Source organism: Carettochelys insculpta, chromosome 2, assembly GCF_033958435.1.
Source record: "Carettochelys insculpta isolate YL-2023 chromosome 2, ASM3395843v1, whole genome shotgun sequence".
NCBI lineage: Eukaryota > Metazoa > Chordata > Testudines > Carettochelyidae > Carettochelys > Carettochelys insculpta.
In genome coordinates this window covers 163,777,775-163,792,653 of record NC_134138.1, presented here as the reverse complement: position 1 = coordinate 163,792,653, position 14,879 = coordinate 163,777,775, and the positions used below count along the sequence as shown (strand labels likewise).

Sequence of the window (14,879 nt, the reverse complement as noted above, 5' to 3'; positions counted from 1 at the left end):
AGATTGAGGAAGAAGACAGCTAAACGTGCAGAGCAGCAGTAGAGTGGGGAGGAAAGTCGGAGTTCACTCAAAGACTGAAAGTGGCAGAAGTCTGAAGCCACGTCTGTGTACCAGCCACCAAAAGAACAGCAGCAAGTCTGATCTTCCTACTCCCCCATGTTTGGCTGAGTAGGAGTAGCAATGGCAGCACTCCATCCCCAAGTGCTTACCCCACCAGGTGGGCATGGTCCAGTCAGGTGGCTATGGGCATGGAGTGGCTTAGGTAGCCTTCACGTCCTCCTTTTCCCCAAGGAACTATGCTTGGTTGCTTCATGGCTGCTTCACAGCTGCTTCTCCGTGCTCATTTCCTCCAGAATGCTTTTTGGAGAAGTCTGCTCCTTGTGTTTCCTAGCCAGTGTGTGATGACATCACAGCAGCAGCATGCTGTGATCCCAGGTGGGGTCTCAAGCATTTAATCCATTGACTTCCCATTCACTTGTGTGTGCATTAAATAATATTGTGTAGGTGTTGTAGTGAAAAGAAACTTCCCCAGACCAAACCACACACGGAACTGAAAGACAGTCTGGGCCCTGACAAGCAGAGAGCTGCAGTACAAGTCTTCTTTTAATAGTTTTTACATCAATTAACAAGAAACTGAGCTTCTAATCTTGCTTTCATTGAAGTCAGTGGGAACTTTGTCAGTGACTTTGTTGGGAGAGGAGCAAGCCTTAAGACATCTCATGCTTCCCCCACTTGGTTGCTACCCAAAGCATTAAATGATTTTTACCTCTGGCTCAGTCAGCATCTATTTTCAGCATTTTGACTGAATCAAACCGAACCTTTCTATTTCCCTTGGGTCTTTAAAAATGTTAATTATTTTTAAGTGAAATATGTGGCATTATTTTTGTTCCCATAATTGGCTGTTTGTGCATTAATTACACAGTGCTGAAACTCTGAGACGTGAACTTGAGAGAGAGAAGATGATGAAAAGACTCTTGATGACAGAATTATGAAATTCTCACCTTACCACATGGAGACTGGATCGGGGCCTATCATGTGCCTTCTGTCTGTTTACATTCCTCCACTTCTGTGTACTCAACATAATGCATCATGAAAATGTGTTATGTTCCCAGCACACTCAGATCCATCACAGTTGGTTACAATTAAGTCTCAGCTTGATTATAACTTGGAGGAGTTCCCTTGTTCATTTGCTGCTGGGAAGTAAACCTTCAGTCCTTTATTTATCCTGAGTATTAGGGTTTTTTACTATTATAAAATGAATTTCAGGTTTGGTTTTGGTAAATCAAAGGTAAACACGATCAGCAAGGAACATACTGATTTCTACTGAGAAATACTGTTCTGTATATATGTTAATAACTGCACAGAGATTAATGTTACGCAGAATATTTTGATAGTAACATAGAAAATGTCATTTTGTATAACTGAAAATTGCACCAAGTTACTACAGTTTGTTAAAGAATCATTTTTAAAATCAGAAAAATGATTATTATCTCTTAACCCTCGGACTGTTAGTCTCTGCTGAAAAACAAATGGCTGTTTTATCAGATTCCTAACTTAATCTTTACTCTGATATATTTAGATATATCAGTACTGCCTAAAATCATGTCCCCTTAATTTGACGATAAAATAAATCATCTTGTATTTCTAGTAAAGAAAAACTTGAATGGTTCAAAGTCATTTGCTGTTGCTATCATTAAACCACAAATCCTGACTCTCGAACTGGTTTTAGTGAAGACTCTCACCCTGCAAACCCTTTCATGCGTGAATATGTACGTGTTTACATCAAGAAACTGACTGGTTCTTTGAAAGCAATGAGACTACTCCCCTACTCGGTGTTAAGCATGTAAGTGTTTGCAGAATGAGAGCCTTAAACAATTAGTTTAAGGTCATAAAATAACCTTATAGGTTATATTCCCTATAAGCCTGTTCTTTAATGTCCCTTTTTTAGTAGTGCGAAATTGTAAACTATTTAAAAAGATGACAACTGATCATCAGCTGCAACACACAATTTTACAGTGAATCCTTGAATGTGTTTTATATAGCCCAAGATCTATATTTTTCTGTTACTCTGTATGGTACATTCTCATGTTTTTAGTGTGGTTGAAATCAAAATATGCCCTTAATTTGATACCAACAGCCACAGATTTATCTAAATTTAACTGGTTTGTTGGCTTTAAAGCTAAGAACTGAAGATAGTAAGATTCAATTTTCTTCAGCATTAATTATGGTCATTTATTATGAAAAATCTTGAGTGCATTTTAGGACTCTTGATTGCAACGTGGCTTCAGAAAATTACTTGTCTTTTTTATATTCAATCAGGCAGGAAATGAACAGAAGTCTCTTCAATTAAAGTCTGAGAGCTCTGAACCTTTTCTATAGCTATAAAATGAAACTAAAACAAGTGGCATAAGTGTGAGGAAGAAATCCATGATTCCCCCTTAGCAAAATGGTTTAACATACAGAACAGGCCCATGGAGGGGTACAAGTGCCCAGATGACTGGTTTGTGTGTTTCTGAATATTTGACAGACTTTGCTGCATGATCAGAATCAAATGGAACACTGTGTATTGAACTTCTGTTATGATGCCAACAGTTTTAGTGGCACACTTTTTGTACAGGTTGAACCTCTCTAATCCAGAACTCTCTCATCTGGCAACACCTGTAATCTGGCATGATTCTAGTTAGCTGGATGACCACTTATTATGGGGATGGTCAAGTTTCCTGTGGTCCAGTAAAGTTTGTTCACAGCCACCAGTCCTGGCTCTCAATGTTCTGTGCTGTTATTTAGCTGTAATTTACCCCTAAATGTCTTCTAAGAGCGGAGTAAGCAATGGAAGTGTTGGAAATGCTGCTAGAAGATATTGACTTCCCACGGTCCAGCAAATTCTCTTGTCTGGCACCAGTCAGGTCTCAAGGGTTCCAAATAAGAGAGGTTCAACCTGTACATCCCTTTCCATCAAGGAGAAGTTATTTCAAACAAATGGTAATATTAGTACCCTCAAAAGAAAGCCTAAAAGACTATGGCCGTGTCTACACTAGCCCAAAACATCAAAATGGCAATGCAAATGGCCATTTCGAAGTTTACTAATGAAGCACTGAAATGCATATTCAGCGCCTCATTAGAATGCCGGCAGCTGCAGCACTTCGAAATTGATGCAGCTCGCTGCCGTGTGACTCATCCAGATGGGGCTCCTTTTCGAAAGGACCCTGGGAACTTTGAGATCCCCTTACTCCTATCTGTGGTTAGGAATAGGGGGATTTCGAAGTTGCCAGGGTCCTTTAGAAAAGGAGCCCCGTCTGGACGAGCCACATCAATTTCAAAGTGCCACGGCTGCCAGCATTCTAATGAGGCTCTGAATATGTATTTCAGTGCTTCATTAGTAAACTTCAAAATGGCCATTTTGAAGTTTTGGACTAGTGTAGATGTAGCCTATATGTTTTAATTCTGTTACTCTTCCTTCCTTCACTTCCATCAGAGGGATTGTGAAAGAAGGGGAGCTACAGCCAAAGGTACCATAGGTTAAAATATTTTTTGCCTGGTCACTAATAAGAGAGAGCAACCTAACAACATGTAAGAAAAAGTTTCTAGAGCAGACACTGTTTTCGGAGACACGAAACAAAATTTATGTCAAGAATGGAGTTACCCGTCTGTCCTTAGGAAGCTGTGAATTGCATGTGAAGTTATGTCACAGAATGTGTAGCTGGCCACTTCCCAAAAGTTATAAAGGATCTGAGAAAATAGCTCAGTGTTTCAACACTGTCCTGGTTTTTCTGCTGCATTGATTGAGGTGCTATCATGGGCAACTGGAACACCTGGAAGCAGCTATTATTGGGGCTACCTGCTGCTGATTAGCTGTCAGAGAAAGTGAATGCCAGACTGGGAGTAACCCCATTCATTTTTCTGATACATAAATAACCTACCAGGTTTTTATTGTAGAGAACAGCATGGTACTCCTATTGTACAAGAATTCTCAAGCAGAAGATTTCAAAACAGGAAAATTGAAACCTTGCACTAAGATGCCAGTCACCGTTCTACATCTGAATGGACTGAACATGCTGTGGTGGAATAGCTGAGGGGGAAAAAAAGCCATGAACACTTTCATGTTTTAGATTCCTGGAAATTTGAGATGGAACAGTCAGCCTTACCTGCTCACCGAACCCCAGACCCTCAAAAGTATTGAGGTGTCTAACGCCCCTTGATTTCAGTGGGCAGTAGGCTCCTAAGCGGCTTTGAAAGACTGGGGCTTAGTCCCTGCTGATGCAGGATTGTTCACTGCCATATATTTTCAAGTGTTTGTCTAGTTTAATTTTAAATGTCTTAACCAATGGGGATGCCGTCCCCTCCCTTGTGAGGCTTCCACAGGCTGTTAGGAATATTTTGCTGATACAAGTTGAACTCTCTAATCTGGCTCCCTTGGGACCTGACCTGTGACAAACAGGAGAATTTGCTAGATCACAGGAGGTCAACATTGTCTAGCATGTTACCAACACTTTCACTACTAACTGGGCTCTTCAAAGACATTTAGGGGTACATTACAGATAAATAACAGCACAAAACACTGAAAGGGAGGTCTGGTGGCTGTAAACAAACTTTATGGGACCACAGGTGAGTTGGCCACGCCTATAAGAGGACATCCAGCTAACTAAAATCGTGTCAGACCACGGATGTTGCTGGACGAGAGAATGATGGACTAGAGAGGATCAACTTGTATTTAATCCAAATTCCATTTGTACAATTCTATCATATTTTTAAATTCCTTCACCCTCCCTTTTGCCATGCCCAGCCATTACTCACCCATATATAATCCACCCCCTTTCTGCACAGCTTTGTCTGGACAAGGATTGGAAAGTGTAGTAGAATGTATTCATAAAAGCTGTTGTGCAAACAAGACAGTGACCATGTTCTAAACCTAGTCTTCCTGTACACTTTAACTCCACAATGACAGCAGGTGTTGACATATACGTACACTGCATTTTTCGAACATGTACATTAGCACCCAATAGCTAACATTTTTAAACAATATGGTTTTAAATCCTCATCTCACCTATAGGGGTGATAGAGAATGTTTATTGCTGAAAGTTGATTTACTCTCAAATCTCAGTTTTGCCAAATGATACTGTGGCTTTGATGCCAGAGCCCAGTTACAAAGCTTTGAGGCCTTAAGCATTTTCCTTGTGTAGGTGGCAACACACAGCTTTGTGTTTGGATGAGTGCAGCGACAGTAAAATTAGTTCTTTCAAAATCTAGCCAATGGCTGTGTAATGGCTAAACGAATGCTTTCCCATGTTGCCATCTCTCATAGAACCCAAACACAATTTTTGTGTGTGTGTGTGGGTACCCTTTCGAGCACCTAAAATGAACTGCATGTTTCAAGGAAAATGGCCAGGTTTTCTGTCCTTAATCCCTATCAGAATACTGTGTGTATAGCCTTTGATATTACAACCAAATTTATATCCTGAGATAAAATGTTTAAAAATCAATTCCTCCTTAAAGTCTTCACTTCAGGGCTTTGTATTTCACCTGCAAGAGTTGCCAACTCAGCCACTTCAAACAGAGCAGGCACCTGGGTGAAATGCTTTCATGGAGGCAGAATCATGTTTTCTTTGTACTGTTTACAGAAATCCTTCATTTTCGTTTGTTTTCCTGGATATATCTCTGGTCCACTGGTTACAGAAATTTACTCTTTGTAATTATACAATGGAATATTGTTATTTCATTTTTGATGTCCTGATGTTCAAGGCGTTTGCAATAAATATACTGAGACTGATCTGTTGATTGCATGTAAGATCAGCCCTGCAACTGTGTTTTGTAAAGTTAAGTGCCGTAAAGGAATTTTCAGATGACATAAGGAAAGGGCTGCTTCTCTGTCACCTGCTGTTATTGCTGCTGGGTGGCAGCTCCAGCGAAAGTTGCTGACATCATCTTGTTACAGCTGAGCAGCAGCCTGTATCAAGAGACTAGAGTACGATGACATTTTAGTTGAAACATGGCTTGAGAGCGGCTTTGGCGGCTCAGCCGTTTTCCTGTTCCTGTATTCATGCCTGCAATAAAAGAGAGAGAAAATAAATGACTGAGTCTGAGTGACCTGTGTTCAAATCAAGCATCTGGGTGGCACGCTGCCCTTTCCCTATTTAAGGGAAGCATCTGGTAGCTAATGAAGTAGATCCACCTCAGTTAGGGAACCCCTGTCTTAAGCAACTACTGAAGAATTTCCCCAAGAAATCCGGAACCATTATGTTCAACCTTTACTCAAAGGCCACCTGTACTGGGCAACAGATATTTGCATGTGCCATAGTGGGTTGCTTTAAGGCAGGCTTCGCTGATTTACTTATGCTGGAAAAACTTCCAGTCATAGTGTGGCAATAAATCATGGCATTTTTGTCTTCCTCATCTTTCGGTTTACAGGGTAATAGACACTATTCTCTTTAATTTTTCCATCCATGTGCAGAATAAAATTCATGTGCAGTGATGCATATGTGCACCACCAATAGAAATACATGGTGCTGGCTGTGGCTGCTGCACTTACTCACAGGGAACACGGCTGACCGACACCCATTTGAAAGGATGAGGAACAGAGCTCTGCAGTGCATGGGAATTCCATTTTGCAAAGGATTTTGACATCTCATTCTATTACAAAAAGACTAAAAAACCAAACATAATAAAGTTCTCCACAGAGGAAAATCTGAGGTGGGAGGGGCAGGGGAGATCATTTTGAGTTGAACTGTTTCAATTTTGGCTTAACTTAAATCTCATGGTCCATTGTAATAGATAATAGACTACAAAATAAAAATAAAACATCAGCTAAAGGTGAAAAATTAAAACGTTTCAGTAAGAACATGTCAAAATGAGACGTTTCATGTGTCAGGACTTTTTTCTCCAGTATTCTTCCAAAATAAAATTCTGCCAAAACAGATACACACCAATCTTCATTGGCACATGCTGTTCCATTAACTAGGGTTTCATCAACATCTCTCTGACCAACTCAAATCATGTGGGCTTTATCTGTGTTTAGAGAAAACAGACAGTACAAATCAGTGGTTTAAGTTGCCTGGAATTTTGGACCAGGTGGGCTTCAAAGATGTACATTCTCTGAGTTTGTTACGTGATGACCATGACCTATATGAACTGTCAAGAGAGCACATTCTGTACCTTGGAAGGCACTCTTTCTCCTTTCTGGATCAGAAAATATTCTTCTTTGCCTGAGGACACTGCACCATAAGGGCAATGAGACCAACTGATATTTGCAAGACAATAAACTGAGTTGCAGAAATCTACTAAGAGAATGGAAAGGGAATGACTAGATGTATGGACTTTATTATATAGCCACGTGAGCTAAAAGCCAGCCTTCACTGACTTCAGTGGGGCCAGGCTTTCACCCCTAGGGCTGTCCAGTATTGGGTGGATTCTGTAGTTCAAATCCCAGTACATGTCAATGAGACAACAAATCACCTGCAGGCTACTAAAAAATACCACCCATTAGCCATGTCTACACGTGCACGCTACTTCGAAGTAGCGGCACTAACTTCGAAATAGCACCCGTCACGGCTACACGCGCCGGGCGCTATTTCGAAGTTAACTTCGACGTTAGGTGGCGAGACGTCAAAGTCGCTAACCCCATGAGGGGATAGGAATAGCGCCCTACTTCGACGTTCAACGTCGAAGTAGGGACCGTGTAGTCGTTGCGCGTCCTGCAACATCGAAATAGCGGGGTCCGCCATGGCGGCCATCAGCTGAGGGGTTGAGAGATGCTCTCTCTCCAGCCCCTGCGGGGCTCTATGGTCACCGTGGGCAGCAGCCCTTAGCCAGGGTTGCTGCTGCGGCAGCTGGGGATCCATGCTGCAGGCACAGGGTCTGCAACCAGTTGTCGGCTCTGTGTATCTTGTGTTGTTTAGTGCAACTGTGTCTGGGAGGGGCCCTTTAAGGGACCGGCTTGCTGTTGAGTCCGCCCTGTGACCCTGTCTGCAGCTGTGCCTGGCACCCTTATTTCGATGTGTGCTACTTTGGCGTGTAGACGTTCCCTCGCAGCGCCTATTTCGATGTGGTGCCGTGCAACGTCGAAGTTGAACATCGACGTTGCCAGCCCTGGAGGACGTGTAGACGTTGCTACATCGAAATAAGCTATTTCGATGTTGGCTTCACGTGTAGACATAGCCATTGTTACCTATTGCCATGGTGTGTTGGGTGTTGCACAACCCCCAAAGTAGTCGCAGCACTTACCGCGCAAAAATCTTACCCTTTAAAAAATAACCTGTCTTTGTTCTTTATTGTTTTATGGAGAAAGAGAGACAACAAACAATAAGGGAGTCAGTTGGTGTTTGGATCTCAGGCAGCCAATAAAACATTGCACTGATGCTGTGGGGCATTGTCTAGTTTATTTTAACTACAAATGTACAAAGATAAATATGATTCTAAATCACCACCAGCCATTTTGTTAGAATCTTTCTTTATAGTCTGAGCAAATTAGTCCCATGGGTCATAACTGGTGTAGGTGTTCAGGCACAACCATTATTATGTGTCCCTTCAGCTGGAGAAGTACTTTGCTTTCCAGGGTTACTTCCTCTACGTTTCATTTTCACGATCTTCAAAAACATCACGGAGGGACATGGTCCAAGACCTAGACTTTTAAAATCTCAGAGCAGTAGCAGAGTTCTGTATCTTCAAAAACAACAAGAAGTTCTGTGGCACCTAACAGATGTTTTGGTGCATAAACTTTCGTGGGCAAAGACCCACTTCATCAGCTGCATGAGTGGGGTCTTTTTTTAAAGGTGTTTTGGCACTGTTCCTTTGTGTTTTGCAGGCCCTTCAACCCAAACTCTCAAAGGCTTTTTCATTTTAGATGCCTGAGGCCCATTGAAATTAATGGGTATTAGGCACCTGAAAAGCTTTCAGAATGTAGGCTGGACTCACACAGATGCCTCTGTCTCATTTTCAAGAGTGATTTAGGTGACCTGCTGCTGGGACTTGGTCTCCTAATTGCCAAAAGTACTTTTGAAAAAAAATGAGGTGTATTCTCCCAAGTCACTTAGGCCTTGCAGCACTCATGGGTGCAAGACCTAAATACCTTTTAAAAGCTGGTTCCACATTACCTCCTTTTTTCAGCCATGGATGTCCTGCCGCAGGTCTCAGCAGCAGAGCTACTTTGGCCCAGTTTACTGGTCACTACCAGGTGTGCTTACAGCTCTCTGTTAACCTAATGCTGCAATTTTTAACGAGTTACTGCAGGCACTCAGGACTTCTGAAAATCAGTTGACATATTTAGGCACCTAAATATGAACTTAACAAGCGTAAATTTAGGCCCCCATTTTTGAAAAATCTTGACCAACAAGTTCACTCCTCCCTCATTTACAGCTCCCGTCAAAGGTCTCTTATCTCAGAGCTCTGCCTTGGTATTGCAACAGGGTGAGGCAGTTAAAGGGGATGGAAGGTCAGCAATAACTCTGGGTAACCTCACTAACCTAGCAACACCTTCAATTGGCTGTTTTGTTCCTGGGTCCTTTGCTCCCACATGTCTTTGTGCATCCCTCGTGAGCTGGGCTCAAGGACGTAAGCAGATGAAACTTTTTCTCACTGACTACTTCATATGTTAACACAGAAGACAGCTGTAATTTCTCCCAGCATGCTGCTATTTTCAGCCAATTTTAATAGTCTAGCCTAATGGTGGGCATCTGAAAAGGCACAGTTACAGTTTCATTGAGGGTGCTGTTTTTCAGTGAACTTCCTTTGTACTGATGTATGCTACTAATTCGTGTCCCACATAATATTTGTGTTGCCCTGTACCAGGTCTGCCTTCCGGGGGGCTGGGGGTAGTTTTCCTGGGGCCTGGCATTTCAAAGAGCTCTGGTCCCCTACTGCTGCTACTTTGGCAGTGGCAGCAGCTGGACCTCCAGGCTCTTCTGAAGTGTTGTAGCATCACTGTTCAGCCACTCCACACAGCTTTGAGAGGGGGAAGGGGCCCCAGCACCTCAGTATGGGGTGACGCTAAGGGATGAATCCAGGACCTCTCCAACTTTTCCCCAGAGCCTGCAGTGGCTGTTAGTCCACAACTATGAGCACACATTAGGCATTAGATAAATACAAATAAATAAATTAGCCTCTTAAATATGCGCTATACTGAAACATGCTCTTGAATGAAAGGGCAAACATCAGCTACCTGCTTTGTTTTCATGATTTCTCCAGGTGTAATTAATGTTCCCAGCTCCACCTGGTTTCCTAGGAAGTAATTGATCCCCTTCATTGTTTAAGTTGCCTCCATAATCCTTTTGGCACAACATATAAGCTATCTGTATGGTCAGGTTATTCCTCGACTGCCTCCAAAGTATAACTTCTGGCACCCTTCTCTAAAAGATCTGGTGCTGGTCACGGTTAGAAAAAGGACACTGATTAGATCAGCGATAGGCAACACAGGCTAGTGAGGGGCTGCAGGAGTGGCCTTCCTTCCTCTCAGGGGGCCACAAGATTGTTGTAACCAAGACAGCCTCCAGGAATAGGATAGTTTTGCTGACTGTGCTTGTGTACATAGAATTGGGGGCGGGGAGTGGGGAGGTACCAATAGAACCATAGCAGCACTTTGATTGGATGCAGAGGGAGCATGTGGTTCTCACAATCAATGTTGTGTACAATCAGCAAGCGCCTCAATTCACATGCGCTGGCTTTACGTGCATCTTCATTTATACCAACAGAGGGAAAAAAAAAACTACACAGATTAAAAACCAGTGGAACCTGGCAGTCCTGCCCGTGGGCAGCGGTGAACAAAATGTCTCATGGGCCACACGCAGGAGCCAGTGGGCTGCAGGTTGCCCACCGCTAGGCTAGATGGACCATGGATCTTTCTGACCTTGTAGTGCTACTCCTATATTCCTAATAGGTTTTTTTTGACCCACACGTTCAAAATGAAACAAAAACCTGAAACATCAGTAAATCAGGAGGAACGCTGACGTATATTGAGAGAAGTTGCTGTTTGATTTAAAAAATACATTAATCATGCGCCTGTCATCTGCCATTTGCAATGGCGAGCCAAGCTTTTACCAAGTGTAATCCTTCTAGATACCACATGGCTGGTTAATCACTCATTTGTCAGCATAACCCCTCTGCTGTGGATTTTCTGTGCAAGTGAGCAAATATATACGCAGCAACAATTCATGCTAAGGGATACATTTGGTCTAGGCAACATCAGGTGCTCCGCAGGGAAAGAGGAAAGGTTTCAGCTGGACTTCTGGAGCACTTGCTCCCAAGCTGCACTCACAAACAGGCTTGCTGAGCTGATTCTGAAAGGAGGTAACAGACCTCTGCCCTTTTCTTCACCCCCCCTGGCTGATACTGGATGGTCTCATGGTCCATTTTCATGTGAACCTTGACTTTGACTTCTTCGGTACCAATCACAGTAATAGGGAGTGCTAAAAGGAAGCATGTGACTAGTTGAAATTCTGGCAATCCCAACAGTAACACAAGATGATGGGCAAGTGCAGCTGTCTTTGGCCCACCTTGTGCTTCTGCATAGGAGCTGACCAGATGCTGGCCCAAATGGTTGTTCCTAAGAGGTGCTGAACGGGTGCATCTCCCAGGAGCAGGCCCAGCAGTAGCACACTCTCTCTCTTCAGACAGCTCAGCCCTTAATGCTAGTGTAGCTATTACTGTGTAAGTTCAGCAGTCAGTAAATTTACTGTAAGTCATTTCATTAATATTGAAAAGCTTTTGTTTATAAATACTTTATCATCATTCTGGGAGTAGACTGCACATTTGACAATCTCAGCACTCATGGTAGAAAATTGTTTCCATTTGTAACAGCAACGAAGGGTCCTGTGGCACCTTATAGACCAACAGAAAAGTTTTGTGCATTTCCATTTTGAGCATGACTTCAATTTGTGAGACTCTTTCATACACCCCAGTAGAGTATACATACTAGCTCACTCCTAGGTCTTTTCCAAAGCCTCTATTAGCATTCTCTTCTGCCAATCACAATGGGGCAGACTCACATAAACAAAATCAGCTCCAATTATTCACAGAAAATTCAACCCTTCCATTATGCTAGAAAGAAAAGAAAAGAAAATGAAACATGGAAAAGAATTGTTGTTTTACTAAAGAGACCCATACCTATACTTAATAGGTTTACTAAAGCTGAAAGTCCTGTCAAGCTGACAGATGTGTCTATGAAATCTGAGGCCAAATATTTATTTATAGCTAAGCCATAGCTGATTTACATATAAGCTAATTAAGCCATGGGACTTCTGGTCTACAGGAAATTCTAAAATATTGGAGGCATTTTCGGTTCAATTCCATCAAAAGCTTCCGTTTTCCTAGAAGGTAGTTGACACCAAAGGATTTTATAAAATATTTCAGATTTGGTGAATCAGCATTTTCGAATAAAAAAGAAAACTGGAAAAAATCCTGCCCAGCGCTGATTGTATCTTGCTTCCAGTCTTACAACAAAGGGAATGCTCAGGACGTGCTCTATTACTGATGTGACTTGTTCTTGTGACCTTCTTCTTCTTGGTTAAGGCTGACTGTGGCTCAGAAAGGACTTAAGCTTGTACCTGATTGTAAGCATGTGCAGAATCCTTGTAATGTCACCTGTATTAAATGGAGCTATGCACATCTTTTAAGTTAGGCATGTGCTCATGTACCTTACTGTGTCCAGGCCTTGATCCACACAATAGTCCAACCTTGCATATTGGAAAATGTTAATATTTTGAACACAGATTATGTCTATGGCTGGTGTGAGGCTCACACGTGATAAAATCCAAAGGCCTCAGGCTGGAGTCAGAGAAGGAGGAGTTAATTTTCCTGCTCCTGTCTGCAGACTATGCCAAGAGAAGAGAGAGGATTTTGCTAATCAAAAAGGACGTCTCTCCAAGAACTCAGAGACAACTGATGGCAGTTTTACCTTCAATAGACCAGAATTAGGCTGGAGAAAGGAGATTTGTAAAGGTGTTTTGGTACCTAAAGTACCGAGGCACTTAACTCCCATTACCCACAGACCGTCATGTTTTGGCTAAGGGTGTACAGGAGTCTCATTCTTTCACTCTGTAAGTTGTTAAACTGCCACTACATGTGGCAATGAACCACATTCAGGAGGTGCGTGGGTTACATATGCATTATTTTCTCTGGCATCCTATCCTATGTCTTCAGCAGTGTCGCACCATCACAATCTCTTGTACTGTAGCCAGTCCTGTATCCAGATTTCACAGCTGACTCTCCTAATTAATTAAAATGAATGATTAGGTTGCTCAAAACCAATTTCTCTAAGAAGTGTCTTATAGAGACTCATTTTTGCATTGGTAGCATCTTCTGAGTCTATTTACAGATTTCTTGTGGAATTTCTAAAGCAGCTCCTTTAGCCTTCCAAGTAAGGCATGAAAGGAGAGGTTTGCCTTGAAATTCCAACTTCCTTTAGGTTCTTTATCATGTTTCAGCTTTTTCCTTTTCATTTCTTCCACCAATGAGTGAATCTGAGCATGCAAATACCCTTTCCTTGTGGCTGCCAGCTCTACATTGAACTTGGAAACTATTTTCAGGTAAAAAAAATGCTGTGATTTGGCCTGGAACGTTCTTTAGACTCTTTTGACAGGGTGCACAAGGCCCTTTGAAACACTCGCCCACCACCACTGGCAGCCTCATGGTCCTATCACATCCCACCCCTGCGAACCAGCAGTGAAATGGAGCCTCCCGGCCTGTCTAGAGAAATTGCAGGAAAGCAGCCAATCATCACACAGCAAGCTCCGTTAAATTACTGGCTCTGACCAGATGGGTGAGGAAGGCTGTGAGACTCTCCAGGTAAGGAGCTCTGGCAGAAACCCTGATCAAGGAAGAAGGAGAGGTCACATGAGAAGTGGACCATGGAATAGCAGCAGCAAAGGAGTTGAAGGAAGCAGCACATGGCTGCTATTTAGAAGGTCCTTAGTTTGGAAGTGAGAGTAGTGAGCAGGCCAGGATCACCCCACTGAAGAAGTGGATAAAGTCCCTAGAAGGGGATAAAATGAATTAAAGACCAATAAAAGGATTAGAATTTAAACAGGCTCAGAGATGGGGGTTGGAGACCTTGGAAAGAGCCAACCAAATGTCAGACTACATTCCCCTAGAAGGGGTTGGTTTGTTCATCCACCTATTGACTGTGAGTTACTTGATGGGAGTGCTGGGCCACTAAAAACTCACCAGATGAGATTAATAGCTGTTAAGGGGCACTGGCACAGAGAGAGACTGAAAAGGTTTACACTCAGCCAACAAAAGGAGCACATGAAAAGCGGTTTTGCTGATGTTACAACCTGTAGAACTCAAAGCTGTGATCTGAAGCACTTTAAAGAAATGCTTCCTTAGGGTATACCTTCACTACAGGAAAGAGCAACCATGCCACAGGCCACCTTCCGGAGTTCAATCTAGTGTGCCAAGTGGGGATGTGCTAAATCAAATTTACAGGATGCTCCTGTCAACCACAGTAGTCCTGTCCCCCAATAGGAGTAAGGGAAGTCGATGGGGGTGTAGGCTCTCGTTGACCTCCCTTAGTGGAGATGGCGTGGAAGCCTGACTTAAGGTACCTTGACTTTAGCTATGTAATTAATGTAGTTGGAATTGCTTATCTTAATTCAACCTTCCCCTGTAGTATAGACCTGCCCTTACAGTGGTACATTAGCTGTTGAACCATACTGGCTGTCTTTGCCAGATCACAGATGAGGATAAAAGCAGTGACACTGTAAACAAAATCTCAGTATGTTCTTGCTGGAACACGTCTTTTGCAATCTTCTTTAACATGGGGTTACAGACATGTGAAGCTGCCATTCTTATTGCCTCACACCCCTCCCCCCAAAAAAAACCCCTCCCTCCTGTTTACTTTCAAAAGTAAATTAACTCATTTCAGGGATATTCAGCCTCTTAAGTAGCTATTTGAG

General features: G+C 42.6%; 1 protein-coding gene across 1 annotated transcript in view; it reads left to right on the top strand.

The window, feature by feature from the left end:
* The window catches only part of LOC142008296 (band 4.1-like protein 4B), an 89,421-nt gene extending 88,429 nt beyond the window's left edge, over positions 1–992 (top strand). Inside the window, exon 12 of the mRNA XM_074985476.1 lies at positions 923–992. Within this exon, the coding sequence (XP_074841577.1) occupies positions 923–992 (70 nt within the window). The remainder of the gene's footprint in view (positions 1–922) is intronic.
* Positions 993–14,879: the final 13,887 nt, after the last annotated feature.